The sequence below is a fragment of the Cheilinus undulatus genome, linkage group 18 (assembly GCF_018320785.1).
Source record: "Cheilinus undulatus linkage group 18, ASM1832078v1, whole genome shotgun sequence".
NCBI classification, from domain to species: Eukaryota; Metazoa; Chordata; class Actinopteri; order Labriformes; family Labridae; genus Cheilinus; species Cheilinus undulatus.
This window is the reverse complement of record NC_054882.1, coordinates 27,791,450-27,807,336: the sequence shown is the minus strand read 5'-3', so window position 1 is coordinate 27,807,336 and position 15,887 is coordinate 27,791,450. Positions and strand designations below refer to the sequence as shown.

At 40.6% G+C, this 15,887-nt stretch overlaps 1 protein-coding gene across 1 annotated transcript in view; it reads left to right on the top strand.

Moving 5' to 3' along the window:
• dnajc17 (DnaJ (Hsp40) homolog, subfamily C, member 17) overlaps positions 1–15,248 on the top strand; it is a 56,598-nt gene extending 41,350 nt beyond the window's left edge. The window contains exon 11 of the mRNA XM_041813406.1: positions 14,981–15,248. Coding sequence (XP_041669340.1) covers positions 14,981–15,103 — 123 coding nt within the window. The 3' untranslated portion in view covers positions 15,104–15,248. The remainder of the gene's footprint in view (positions 1–14,980) is intronic.
• The last annotated feature ends 639 nt before the right edge of the window (positions 15,249–15,887 follow it).

The window sequence follows — 15,887 nt, the reverse complement described above, 5'->3', positions numbered from 1 at the left end:
CCATGTCATTGTTCCTCTGCTCTGCTGATTTCCTGATTTCCTGCTCGCTGTTGGCTTGCCTAAAGCCCCAGAGACCAGCCCACTCCACAGGCCCTTCTGCCTGACTGGAAGCCTATAGCTCCTCTATGTAATCACAGCAGCCTATCTCACACAGACATGTATGTACAGGCACGCTGGATTGCACAAGTGAGATAACTTGTTGCAATTCCAATTCTCACACCTCCGGCATGTTGTCTTTGCCTTTGGAATGCTTTGGCTGATCATTAATGGAAATTGTGTCACAACAGCAGACGTTTTTTTGTGCCTTATGGAATTTGTTTGTGTAATAATGGCTGGGTTAAGCCTTCTATTGTGCTCACACAAGCAGTAGTTTTTTACTTAGGTTGGCCATGCCCTTTTGATTGTCATATCTAACTGTGTTTAACTGGAAGTATATAAAAATCAGAGACTGTACATGAAACAAAAGCAAGCTGGGTGTGCATTCAGTGGACAAATGGTATCTTTCACTTTTCCTCCAGCCCTTTCAAATTGATCCAATAAACATTAGACGTACTGCCTGATCCTCTCTTGTTCTCCCGCTCTGCTCCCCAGTGCCAGAACAGTCTGCAAGACCAGACACAATTTCTCACGCAAATGAAATTATCATAACATTTACTCAAGGCTGAATAAGAACATTTTTGAACATTTCTCTTCTGAGAAACCCCCTTCTCCTTCCACCTAACACCACAGAGCTGCTTTCATGTTCAGTGACAATGAAAGGGAAGAGCTGGTGTTGTACAAAGTGTTTGAGAGTAACCTCATAAGACCTGCTATCTGATCGAGGCTGGGCTCACTCTCCAAGTGGTGTTGTCGTGCTACGCAGACTCCGGTCCGATACGTTTAGCCCCGGCTGGATTTGTGTCTAAGCCCATTTTCTAAGGCCTGACCATAGCGGGCAGTGTGGTTTGATGCTGCTATGCTGGGTCTGAAATCTGGGATGCTGTGTGTTTTTGTTGTTTCAGGATAAAAAGTGTTTCCAGATATTGCTTTGACTGGCGCTAGAAGCCCAAACTGAGGCTTTGGTGGATATTCTTCTGGCCCTTTGTTGTGTGTCTCCGGCTTCCGCTATATCAAGGCACTTTGAGAGCCTGCGTTTAGGCTGGATTTGGGACAAGAACAGTCTGATTCCTTAATATGAAAAACATTTTTTAAATCAAAACAAACAAAAAACATACCACACATACTTAAACCTTGTAGTTTAAAGACACAGGATTATAGCCTCAATGCCTTGCTGAAAATGGGAAAGTCCATCACTCTGTCTCTATTAGGCTTGAAAACAGTTCCTACAAGCTACCTTTTGCAACGTCCTTTCATCATTCTCTTCATTGTCGTCACTGTTTGTCTCTGCAGTTATGACTCAGTGATGACCTCTTTGAAAGCACTCCAACAGAAACTTGGCCGTCTGGCTGCTAACAGGAGAGTGCTGACTGACAGTCTGTAGCAGGACCGCCATATGACAAAGATCTGACAACAAAGTCCAGGTGTTGTGTTATACAATCCCAAGTACAGACTCATTAAAACATGACAAAGCTAACAGGAGCTTCTAATTAGCAAAATAAGGTCTCGTCAGGATACGCACAATACAGAGGTATAAGGTAGAACCTTTATGAGCTTTATACATAATTTTTTTAGACAAGACTTAAATTACACCATCATAATAGCAGGACTTAATTAAATAAAACCTCACAACAATCTCAAGAAACAGCAGTCACAGTAAATAGATTAAAAACAGACAAGAATAAAGAAAAGACAATAAGAGGCAAAATAGAATAAGAAAATACCAGGATCCTTCTTATTTAAGTAATTTTATTTATGTCACTAAGGACTTCATCATAGTGTGAGACACTTATATTTTGTAAAGAAAAAAAGACTTCCATCCATTATGTACACTGCTTATCCTGTTTGGAGTCCTGTTGGGGCTGGAGCCCATCCCAGTTGACATTCGGCAAGAGGAAGGGTACACCCTTGAACAAAGATATAACTAGTTATGCTTACATTCACACCTACGGGCAATTTAGAGTCACCAGTTTTCCTGACAAGCATGTCTTTTGACTGTCAGAGGAAGCTGGAGTACCTTTAAAGAACCTGTACATGCATGGCAAAACATGCAGGCTTCATACAGAAAGGCCCCATCAACTCTGCCCACCTCCTCTGCTTCTTCTTGTTTGGAATCAGGACTTCATAAGGTGTAGTTACAGTGCCTCTAAAAATATTCCCCCCTTGGATGTTTTATTGATTTTATAAATCAGTCATGGTCAATATGATTTGTCTTTTTTTTTTGAAAGAAGCAAGAAAAAAACCCTCTTTAACGTCAAAGTAAAAACAGATTTCTTAGATTTCTAAGTAGTATCAAGTAAACAAAAATATGTAATGTAAAATGAGTGACTGCAAAAATAATCACCCCCTTTAAAGTGACTGACCTAATTTAACAGAGGTCCAGCCAATTGGTGCTAGTAGTCACTGTTAAATCAGTATTCCTAGCTACCATTACGCCATTAAGGCAAAAGAACACCCAAGCAACTCAAAGAAAAGTTTATTAAAAAGTTTAAGTCAGGGGATGGATACAAAAAAATCCAAGGCACTAAACATTCCCTAGAGTTCAGTTTAAATCCATCATCAAAAAATGTAAGGAATATGGCACATGTGTAACTTTGCCTCAATCAGGCCATCCTCACAAAGTGAGTGACCGTGCAAGAAGGAAACTAACGAGAGAGGCAAACAAGACACCAATGACTACTCTGAAGGAGTTACAGTCATGGATGAAAATGTTGGCACCCCTGGAATTTTTCCAGAAAATACACAATTTCTTCCAGAAATTGTTGCAGTTAGAAATGTTTTTGGCATACACATGTTTATTGCCTTTATGTGCATTAGAGCAATAGAAAAAATTCGAAGAAAAAAGCCAAAATTGACATAATTTTACACAAAACTCAAAAAATGGGCCGGACAATATTGTTGGCACCCTTTTAAAACTGTGGGTAAATCATTTTATTTCCATCATGTGATGATCATTTAAGCTCACCTGTGCCAAGTAACAGGTGCTGGTAATCTAGAAATCACACCTGAAGCCAGTTAGAATTTATAAAAGTTGACTCAACCTTTATGTTGTGTACCTGTGTGTGTCACACCAAGCATGGAGAAGAGAAAGAGGAGCCAAGAACTGTCTGAGGACTTAAGCAGCAAAACTGTGGAAAAATATGAACAATCTCAAGGTTACAAGACCATCTCCAGAGATCTAGAAATTCCTTTGTCCACTGTGCGTAATATAAATAAGAAGTTTATAACCCATGGCACTGTGGCTAATCTCCCTGGACGTGGACGAAAGAGAAAAATTGACAAAAGAATGCAACGCAGGATAGTTAGAATGGTGGATAAACATCCTCAGGCAACTTCCACACAAATTCAGGCTGTCCTGCAGACTCAGGGTGCAAAAGTGTCAGTTCGAACCATACGTCGTAATCTGAATGAGATGAAGCGCTATGGCAGGAGACCGAGGAGCACCCCACTGCTGACAAAGAGACATAAAAAAGCCAGACTGGAGTTTGCAAAAATGTACCTGAGTAAGCCTCAATCCTTCTGGGAGAACATTTTGTGGACAGATGAGACTAAGGTAGAGCTTTTTGGAAAAGCACGTCATTCCACTGTTTACAGAAAACAGAATGAGGCCTACAAAGAAAAGAACACAGTACCTACAGTCAAACATGGTGGAGGTTCAAGGATGTTTTGGGGTTGTTTTGCTGCCTCTGGCACCGGGTGCCTTGACGGTCTGCAATGAATAATGAAATCCGGAGACTATCAAAAAATTTTGGGCTGCAACGTAGGACCTAGTGTCAGAAAGTTGGGTCTGCGTCAGAGGTCATGGATGTTCCAGCAGGACAATGACCCCAAACATACCTCAAAAAGCACCAAGGAATGGTTGGAGACAAAGCGCTGAAGAGTTCTGAAGTGGCCAGCAATGAGTCCAGATCTAAATCCCATTGAACACCTTTGGAGAGATCTCAAAACTGCTGTTGCAAGAAGGAACCCTTCAAATCTGAGAGACCTGGAGCAGTTTGCAAAAGAAGAGTGGTCCAGAATTCCAGTTGAGAGGTGTAAGAAGCTTGTTGATGGTTATAGGAGGCGATTGGTTTCAGTTTTTATTTCCCAAGGGTGTGCAACCAAATATTAAGTTGAGGGTGCCAACAATTTTGTCCAGCCCATTTTTTGAGTTTTGTGTAAAATTATGTCAATGTTGTCTTTTTCCTTTGGATTTTTTGTGTTGTTCCAATGCACATAAAGGCAATAAACACATGTATACCAAAACATTTGTTGATTGCAACAATTTCTGGAAGAAACGGTGTATTTTCTGGAAAAATTCCAGGGGTGCCAACATTTTCGTCCATGACTGTACAAGCTTCAGCAACTGAGATGGGAGAGACTCTGCATACAGCTGCTGCCTGGTTATTAACAAGTCAAAGCTTTATGGGAGTGTCACAAAGAGAAAGACATTACTGACGCAAACTCAGATTAAAACTTGACCAACGTTCACCAAAAGACATATGGGAGACTCAATGGTCAAGTGGAAGAAAGTTCTTTGGTCTGATAGACCAAAGTAGTGCTTTTTGGCCATCAGACAAGGCACTCAACACTGCAAATCACCACAAACTCACCACTTTGAAGCACTATGGTGGCAGCATCATGCTGTGTGGATGCTTCTCGGCAGCTGGCCCTGGCAGGTTTGTAAAGGTAGAGGGTAAAATGAAGAATGGAATGTCAAGCACTGATTGAGACCTGTCCAAACAGATTCAGTGCAGTGATTGAGGCAAAATATCAAGGGTAAAACATCCAGGGGGTAAACCCTTTTTATAGGCACCGTACTAAAGAAAACAATGGTTTACAGTTTAGTAAATACATCTTATGGAGAGCAGATTTTTAAAAATAGAATCCTTAGTTGGAAACACATAGTATGCAGCAGATGTGGGTGTCATTTTTTATTATAGTTCAGATGCTGTACTGTCAACAGTTTACTCTCTTCATTGATAATGTGAATTCAAGTGGCCTATGGTTGTTGTTTCCCCTTTCCTTTCATTCTTTACTGCCAGCTGTCTAAAAAGGTAAAACATCCTCCTCAATAAAAGCTTTGTCTACACGTAAAATGATTTTTATGCAATTTTACAAAGAAGTTTTGTGCACCCATTAAAGCTTATCCTGTAGCTCAAGCAGGATCCCATTGAAAATTTCTGTCCATAACTCCTAACATGAGTGACTGTATGTGGTCAGTGCAGGGTGGGAATGTACTGCTCTGTCTCCTGGCACACAATCATTAGTAATTATACAATCATGGCCGGGGTATTTGGATTGCTTTGAAGACTGTACATATGATGTAAACAGCAGGATACAATCCCCTAGCTGTTTGTTCTAGACACTGAATAGATAAGGAACGCTGTTAATATGGGAACATACAGTATATGCGCATATAGACAAAGCACAGACAGTTTACATTTTTTGCTTCAGAACCTTGATTTAATTTTTCTCTCTTGTCATATCGCCTGAGTTCTTTTTGACATCTCCAAGGTCCAGGCTGTATTTTTACACCAGTCCTGTGGCCTCTTTTGTTTTAATGTGAAGTCTGTTGCAATCAGAGGGCTTTTCCCGGAAGGCCAGGATGTGAAAGACATAATTTTGCTTTTACAATGAAGTATTGTTGGATATTAAAGAGGCCAAACCCCCACATCTCCCTATTCTAGGATCCCTGAGCTCATCCATCATAAAGAGAAATGCCAGGGCACAGGGAGTTCAGCTCTGAACTGCCATTTCTCTTTTCACTGTTTATTTCTTTTACTTTAACAGTTTCCAAAGGCACTCTCCCTCTCCGTCCAACAGGCTTCCTCTCTGTCCAGTACCGTGACCACGTACAACCACATGCATGTATCTCCACAAAGGCACACATGCTTATGTGGAACCTCACATCCATGCCTGCATTTTTACCCTTCAATGCTGAATCTGCAGTCTAGCACCCTATATGCTGCAACATAATTGGTGATTTAGGATTTCTGAGAAGCTAATAAGATTTCAAGAGAGACCCAGGACACGCAGCCCCGGATAAACTGGCTTAAAACCACTTGACATGCGCAATGTGAAACCATATTCAGCACATGTATGTGGATATTAACATGCAAGGAGGACTGGAGGCTGGCAGTGCTAGCACTTGTCAGTCCATTTTGCCATATTATACCTGTAACGGGTAGGATCTGTTAAATTAACCGTTTTTTTATGGCTTTTATAACCTTTAGACTGGTTGATTTGTTTGAATTTGAGTATTTAACTTCAAAATCTGTTGCCTTGGTATTTTTAAAGTGCATTTCCATGCCACGAAACTTCACCATCATATTGACACTGCAATGGTGTGGTATTTGGTGTCCCACCCTGTGACTTTGGATTGCATTTTGGCTTTCTCGAAGTGTAAGAGAGAACTGCACAGCATCTGTTCCCATCTGTCACTACCTCAAAAGATGGCACAGAAATGGGATCACCTCATCCCATCACAGGTCTTTATTGAAGGGGACTTATTATGCAGAAATCCCCTTTTCAGGCTTTTCTAACAAAAATGTATGCCCCTGGCATGTCCACAATCCCCTCAAGTACCAAAAAAATCCATCCCCCCCCCCCCTCTCTTTCTCCACCTTTCAGAAAATTTGTGTTGAAACAATCTGTTCTCAGATTTTCCCCTCGTGATGCCATGTTGGGTGTCGGCACTGTCCCCAGGTTCGGTTGGCCCTACCCACTCCTGCCCTCCTCTCCTGATCCTTCTCTCAGCTACCAGCTGTTGGCATATTCTGGGGACCTCTGAGAGAAATATTACCTTGTCTTAAAAGGGTAAAACCTTACCCCTTCAAATATCAGTTCTTAAACCAGCACAGTGAATGGGAGTCGCCATAATCCCTTGCTAATGGAGGCACTGTAATGCCTTTGCATCCTTCCATATCAAAGATATGCATGTTTTTCACAAGCTTTTAGAATCAGCTTTACATTTTTTTTTTATCGCTGATATACAAAACTTAGATGCCCCTTTGGATTTTTAACATAGTTGTATTTAAATCCAGTGGATATCTTTCCCAGTGTAGTTTCCAGGATGTCTGTAAATCCACCTTTCACATAAAGTAGTTGTCATAATCAGTGATCTGTAGATGTACTCACCAGATCTGGACACATGACCTTCGCTGTCAAATAAAAGGAGGTCTTGTCTCATTCAAAAACCAGATGTTTGCAGGGACATGTGCACGTAAAGGGTTAAACACAGGAAGTCGATTTGGGCCTTAATCTCTATGTGGTGTTTGTTCTTCACCAACAAAAACAGTATAATAGAGCAGACCTTTGGGGTTTTATGTCTGTGGCGTCTTATAATGAATGATGATTAATCCTCTTCCTCGTACTAAGCTTAGAGTTTTGTCTGCAGAGGAATTTCACCTTGGCTCCAGCGTTGCATGTGCAGCACCCCTGCACCCGCTGCCTGTTTGTTTGAGTTAGCCAGAGTTCCCGGGCACACACACACGCACACACTCCCTTATACTAGCACACAAATGATCTCTAAATAAGTGTTCGCCTCTCATAAATCACCCACTTCATAGCTCAGTGACACGCACACACACATTGAAACACACGCTGCGCCACCACACACGCTGCAGATAAATAGCTCCTTGATTAACTTCACCAGAGTGCATTAGAGGCAGAAATGTTAGCCCGGACCACAGAGCAGGCTCCCTTAAAAAGGCCATTATTCTCTTGGCGGCATCTTGGCTCAGTGAGCATCTAGTTAGAGATATCTGATGGCTAAATGGGGGGAAAATTAATCCAGTTATCAAACTCACACTGGTTCCTTCAGAGGCTGCAGGATGAATACTAGCATGATATTCCAGGTAAAGTGACAAAAATGATTTGAAAGTAGGTAAGGAAGTGATTAAATTTGCCTGGGTATTATCAGACTTTATTAGCTTAAGAAGGGTGATGAGTTTGACTTTAAGTGGCAAAAAAAGGGAAAAGCTTTTGTGTATATCAGTCTGCTGCACAAGCATGAGTTGCACATGTCTTTCTGTGTTTCTGTCTCAGTTCATTTACATTCACATTTACACCTCACATTTAGAGCTGAGGCTCCAAGCTTGGCTGGGAACTTGTTAAAAATGACAGTACCATTTATTCTTCAATTTCTATTTACCAGATAGTCCCTCAATGCTGCTTTTTTTCTGAGGGACACATGGCCAAGACAGCACATGCAGTATTTAACAGTACTTGTACTGATGCAGCATTATAGAATTACAACTAAGAGACTCTACTGTACTACAGTACTGTGCATAAGTTTCAGGCATGTAGGGCACTAAGGATTCATTATGGGGCCCTATGTGCCACAGCCCAGGACTGGAGAGTGGGGAAGGGCAGCTAGAGTCAAGCTTGACACATGTTGACACATGTTTGTTGCTTAGCAGTCAGGGTCAAGCTCAACAGCCAAGGTCAAACTCAACAACAAAGGTCAAGCTCAACAGCCAAGGTCAAGCTCAACAGCCAAGGTCAAGCTCAACAGCATCTATTTTGCCTGGGCCTTCTAACCTCTGGTAATACACACAGTGGTTTTTGGGCCCTTTGGACATCCCAGCACAACCAGGGGCTTGTGGAGATCCTACTACTCAGCCAGACAGTACCTTAGGCCAATGGTTCTCAACTGGAGGGTGAAGACCCAAATATAGGTCACAAAGCTGCTTTCAGTGGGTCATTAAGGTGTGCCTGGAAAAAATGGGCATAAAGTCCGTGATGCACAGAAGGTCTAAGCAGACAGATCCATTTTAATTGACTGTTTATTTTAGTCATTTTTTGGAGATCTAAACGTATTTTACTCTTTTTCTGGGGGACAAAGAAAACGAGAATTAATGTATTAATTTCTCAAAATATCAAGAAAACAACTAAACCTTCCTCTTTATCACGGAAACGGTATAATATACAACGTATTCGTGCGTGTCGGTTTAGGATTTCTGTAATCACATGCTTGTCCTGTCTCTTTGAGTCAAGTTTTGTTCCATATATGATACAAACTCCAGTACTCTTTGTTTACAAATATTAGTTGTTTAAAATTTTTAGAACTTTAGGTTGCACTTACTCATTCAAGAAATGGTGGTGGGTCCTGAGGCTAGACAAGTTGAGAACCACTGCCCTAGGTCATCTTACTCGCCACATCCACCCCTTACTCTACCTTAAAGCTGTGTACAGTGCTATTTGTTCAACAGATTATTTTCTCATGCCCCTGGTAATATGCAAGGACATCCAGAGCACAACTGGGGTTGTGGAAATCCTTCTTCTCATCAGATGGTGCCCTCAGGCAGTTTACTTGCCCCATCTATGCCTTACTTCAGCCTCAGTTTTTGACCTAAACATGCCTAAAACATCTGCACAGTACTGTTTGTTGATTTTAATAAGGGAGTAAGTAAAGGAAGACAAAATGAGCATCTCATTCAATAAATATTATAATGAAGTTTTGAGATGCATCCCTCTAGTAGGGGATGCATGGTATTGGATTTTTGTTTATAGCCAATATTCCCATATTTGAAAATTAGTTTTAGCTAATACCATTATGTAGTTCAAATGTAATTGTAGTCATTTATAAACAGCTTAGTGTTTAAGGATAAACACATTTTAGTCCTTAGAACACCCTTTAAAATTTAAGAAATGAGGATCTCCACAAACTCCACAAATGTAGTCATACATACTGTATGTCCGATATTTACAGCTGAGATATTGGTGGTAAATATCGGCAGCAATGTTCATATCTGATGATTTTTCTGCTATTATTTGCTGATATAGTTTTTTAAAAACACTTTCTTACCCTAAATTAAAGAATTTAAATCAAAAGACAATGAATAAACCTAGCTCCCTAACTTCACTCAAGAGCAAGAAAAAAAGGCAGCTCACTCAAATGCTTCTGAAACAAAAGAATTACCCAAAATCAAAGTATAACATACCAAAAACTAACACTAAAGGCACACTTCACAAGGCAAGACATTATCCAAGCATGTTTGGCCCCTCAAATCCAGTATATTTGACTCATGTGAGCACTCTGTACCGTGCTTTAGCAGGGCACATCACATAGCTCTGGCACGGCACTGTTACACATGCATGCACACATTACAGATGCGCAACCTGGACGTGATTTAGAATCAACAGTGTTGGAGAGGAAGAGAGTCATCTCACCACAACGAATCAAAATAAGCCAGAAAGTGAAGTTTCTGTCACTTTGTCTGCAGATTTCTCCATTGTGCTGACTGTGAGACTGCCCTTCTTGTAAACTGTGTGTGCCATATTATGACAGTTAACAGTCTCTATAAACCCACAAGACTTCACACAACAGAAAACACTCTGAAAAACACACAAAACATGAAACTACCAAAGATCTACAGGACGGACAGAGCACTCACTCACTCACACTCATTCAGAGAAACTCCAGACAATGCAGATTTAAACACTATTTATATTTACTATTATATATAGTGTGATTTACACTATTAGATTATATTTACACGATTAAGCACATGAACGGACATTTTTGATCCATAGTCCACAGACATGTAGAATCAATTTCAGAGAGGACAGACTCTGTCATTGATGATTGTTACTCTCTCACAGCAAATTCACACACAATGCAAAAAAAGTTTCAGAGTCATAAAGTTTCAACCTAATGCTCTTCCCATGTGAAATATTAAGTGTTTTAATTGCTTCATACTGATGTGATTTGTGTATTACCACCCTCCTTCAATTTAATACTCCCAAAAGGGTGATTTGACATACAGCCAACCGTAACTGGATAAACAACATGTTAACAGTGTACAGTAAATGCAAATTAACAATGGATACAATTAAAAACATTCACATAAAATTATTCAAAAGCTGCACATTTTACAATACGGTGGCATCTGTTTCTGGAGTTTCACAAACGTAATAAATAAAAAATAAATAAAAAGAAGACAAAAGATTAATTGACAATGAAAAAATAAATCACAGAAAGTCACCAGTAGCAGCAGACAAAGGAGAATATAACCATTTTAATTAATGTACATGCACTGATAGAAATATGTACTGCTGGAAAAACTCATATCCTGATCAATTATGAGATGTGAGGCTTTTCCTTTGGATTCTTTATTAAATCTCTTTGACATCTTCTTAAAGCTGACTTATAGTGCTATTTTTAGGTGTGATAATTATACCTTTGGCATTTTGCCTTCACTATTAATGTTGTGAAGCTGTAAGATAAGATAGGTAACTTGATTAATACCCATAAGTAGATTTGGTTTACAGTGAGTGAGTTAACCTCCTTTCACACAATCAACATCACAGGACAGGACAGAACATGATAAATTGACCATAGTGCTCAAACTTAAAGGGGGTTACCCCAATAAAAAAAACAAGAGAAAAGACCAGGAGGAATAAAGCAGGATAAAAGTAAGATCATATCATGGCTTTGTAAAAATGAGGTGGGTAGAAGCAACAATGTACCTCCTATGTTAAAAACACAGTAGGTTAGACAAGAGAAGAAATGTGCCATAAAAAAACAAGATCGCTGGAAGTAAAGTAAGATAAAAAGTGCAATAAGTCAATAAATAACACAAAATTTGCACTGAAATTATGCATGTAATAGGAGGGAGTCATCTTTTAAGATCAGCCCGGCTATTCTCTGTAACTGTCTGGTATACAAGGACTCTGTATACAATTAGCTGGCTGGACCATTTCACCATTAGATTTGGCTTTCTGGCTTTGTGACATGAGTTCCCAAAACATGACACCAAGCAAAAGTATAAAATAGAATCAATAAAAGAATGATAACCTGCAATGAGGGATGAAACAGTCTCTCCTCTGTGTAGGCTTTGGAGGTAATTATAGAGGTGAAAACAGGATCAGAGCCATCAGGGGGAGTGCAACACTTTGAATGTGTGCATGTCTTACTGCCTGGGTGTGTATGTGGTCTTCTACGCCTATTAACAGTTTCCACCCAAGTCTGTGTCCTCAACAAGCTAGCGCTAACACTTAGCAGCCAAGATAAAGAGGATGTCTATCAGATACAGTGCCTCAAAAAGTATTGGATGTTTTACCCTTTTATTGATGAATAAATCAACCATGGTCAATATAATTTGGCTTTTTGACCCAAAAAAAGTCTTTAATGTCAAATGAAATCAGATTTCTGCAAACTCATGCCAATTAAACAAAAACATGTAAGCTCCAAAAAGTGGCTGCATAAATATTCACTCCCTTTAAAGGTAGTGACCTAATTTAACAGAAGTCCAGCCAAATGGTGCTAGAAGTCTCACAACTAGTGAAATGGAGATCACCTGAGTTCAGTGAGTATGTCTCAAGTGATTGTAGTATAAAGACACCTGTGTCTGCAAGGTCCAGTCACTTGTTTGTCAGTATTCATGGCTACCATTACACTGTGAAGACAAAAGAACACTCCAAGCAACTCAGAGACAAGGTTATTGAAGGTGTGCCCGCACAAAGCATTAATGATTACCACTTGGTATGTAAATTCTCAAAACACATATACGTGACTTTAAAATAAATGGCATGATAGAGGTAGGTGCCATATTTGTTGGTTTCTGAACTTTTTGGACTATGAAATGCCTTTCTGTAATAATTTTTGGTCTCTTTCTTTTTCCTATTTTTTAAGAATAAAAGTTTTACCATCTAGCAGCCTTGGTCCACACTCTTCCTTCTGTGTTGCATAGTCATGTACTCATATCCTCACATTCTTACTCACTCATGCTAAAATGCTTACAGACTCACACAAACACACACTGGAATGGTGTAATGTGCAGCTGATCTGACAGTCTGTGCCAGGGGAACTCAGCGGCCACCTGTGCCGTGAGAAGCCTCCTGCTGTGTGTGGGAAGGAGTGTGAGAGAGAGCTTGTACGATACACTCCCTGACTCACAGCACTGGTGGTATTCATGATGTCATTACTGGCTTCGGGTCATACTGGGGTGTGCTGTTCAGAGGCCTAGCCATGTGCTGATGTCACATCACTAATCCTTGGCTTGTTTGTGAGTGACTGAGCGTGCTTCGGTTTTACTACCATCCTACCGCTGCGGTGGCCTTGTGCCCTCCTCTCGGGGCTTTATGCAGGGTCGGGTGTTTGTGTTCTGTGGTTTTAGTTCTCACCCTGGGCCTCAGTGTTGTTCACAATCAAGTGTTTAGTTAAAGGGTGATGCACTGGCCAAACATGTACATAATAAGTCAACACCCAAGGCAAGGAAACATCCTTAATAATGAGAAGAAATGCATCACATTACCAATAAAGCACCTGTGAATGCTCAGAATTCCCCCTCATCGTTAGCCTGCTACAGCCTGCTTGTGACCCTGCTGGTACAGAAAAGGTTAGCCTCTATCTGAGTACAGTTTTTAGATGTACTTCAGTTTTACAGCCAGTAGAGGGCACTGCAGAGTCGAGATTCATTCAGCACAGAAGAGGGAGCATTTTCAGCAGCTTTCTTGTATACTTGCTTGTGTTTGGTTTGAAGATGCAAAGACTTGTTTATTTACCTAATGGCGTTCGCGTGATATTTCAGAGTTACGTGTCAGAGAAGGGGCTTGAGCTCACATTACTGGAATGATAATAGCAGCTTTCCTCAATCCAGGGGCGGGATAGAGGAGGACGGGGGGGAGTGGGGGATAACTTCCCCCAAACCGACCCTCTCCTCTACTCTTCCTCCATCCGTACTTCCACTCTTTCTCCAAGCACATGGATGCTGGAGTCCCCGTGATGTGTTCCAGATGCCGCAGCTCAGGGAGCGCACTGACAAAAACTTACCTCTGCTCTTCCAAACGCTCACACTTGCCGTCTCTCTCATTTCTTGCTCTCTCCTGCAGAACACTGTCTTGTTAAAGAGACACTTCTTTGGCCCAGGACACTTCCTGAATATAATCATATAAAGGCTGACTTACTCTCTGGACACACGGCCAAATTTAGATGATGGTCTCTATGAGCCCATATACAAATATCCACATAAATGCACCACCCTAATCCATATTACCCCTCACTCCTGCATGTGTGGCATCTGTGGCTGCACAGATCATGACCTGTATTGAAGAAATCAAACACAAAAACACACAACTACAAAGCCGCTGTGACTACCAAGCTTAATCTCAGCCCTCATTTTTGGGGTTAAATGACCTCAGGCGGTGGAATTACCCTGTCTCAGTTGCTCTGCGGGCTGCTGTTTCATGCATGTTCACCCTCCCGTCATGCTCATGGTAAATGAGATGAGAGCATACGTCCGAGGCTGCCACTCTCTGCTGAGCGCCCACAGGCCCCGTCGTGAAAGCAAACAGACAGCAGACGGTGACAGTGGTGTCATTCGCTCCGTGTGCTGCCTTGAGTTGCTGTTGTCATGATGCAAAACACACATGTTTGACTTTTCTATGACTCCCTGCAAGTTTAATGACTCAATGAAGTTTCCTTGAATACTGATTAAAGGATGATTCCGCTAATTTTAGACATCAGGATCAGTTAACTTGAGGGGTTCTATTCATGATTTTATCCAAGCTTTGGCTTAGACTGAAAGTCTGCCTTGATGGACATGATGCATTTAAAGGGTGTATTAAAAAGAGGAAAGTAGTTGCATTATGGGTAATTAAGGATCTAGGGGGCTTGAAGCTCTATGTTTATGGAGATTTTTACTTCAAAGATGTCAAAAATAGTGCAAAATACAGATTGAAACATCCTTAAATCCCCTCCTTGGTTGCTTGTTTAATTATTGATATAAATATTATTTCTCTAAAAAGTAAATATCTTAGCCTCAGTCTGACTTTTATAAGCTAAATACTTGATTACATTCAGATTTTGACTATGTTGAATACTGAACCGCGTGCAGTCTTGGAAACACTTTCATCGTTTTATAACCCCTGTGTTGTTTTTGTTGTCTCCTTTACGCAGGGCTCTCTGACCAATGAACGGGACTACGAGAGCGTGGTGATGATGAGGATGCGGCAAGCAGCTGAGCGACAGAGACTCATAGAACAAATGCAGAGAGAAGACGAGGAGGATGCCGGCTCATAGCACAGCAGGACCCTGCTCGGTACAAACCTGCAACTATTAAATAAATCAAACTGTTTCAGGCTTTAGTTTCATAAAGCCTCCTTGGTGTTCTATTATGTTTTTATGTTTTACACTGTGGCCAAATAAATCTTTTTAACAGTTAAAACACATCTTCCACATCTGAGGCTTTAATCAGCTTGTTTTGTCTTTTTCTTAATTGAGAATGTAGGATGCCTGGAGGATAGACAGAATAGAGAAGAAGTCAGGGCTGCTGCAGGATTCAGTTATAAGTGTGTGGTTTCAGAGGTATGACTGCAGATACTCACATTTTAAGGATAAAGCAAGACTGAACTATCTACTGCCTACTTTAACAGTATTGTTCCAGATGAAAAGTGTATGAGAGTCTTAAATGTTTGCAGAGTTCCACCTTTTGCAGATAGATATAAGATGCCGGTGATTTCAGGGATTTATAATCCGTAGGAAAATAATAAATACACAGTAGTATACCAAGAACCTTTAACATATAGTACCCTAACTGCTGCACAATTTTTACTTTGCTTGCCGAACCCTGTGTGGATTTTCATATTGATAGGAATCAATGAAGCAGCACTCTAGCAAGCAACAATACCAAAACAGTCAGTGCATTTACAATCATTGTGTTAGTACGACTATAACTTGACTTTAGAAATAAACATGTTAGTCCAACTGAAATCATACTAAATCATTTCTTAAAGTTGCTCTAACACACCCGTAGACCAAGTGACTATAAAAAGTATGGAAGGTCCAGTCACTGGTAAATCAGTAT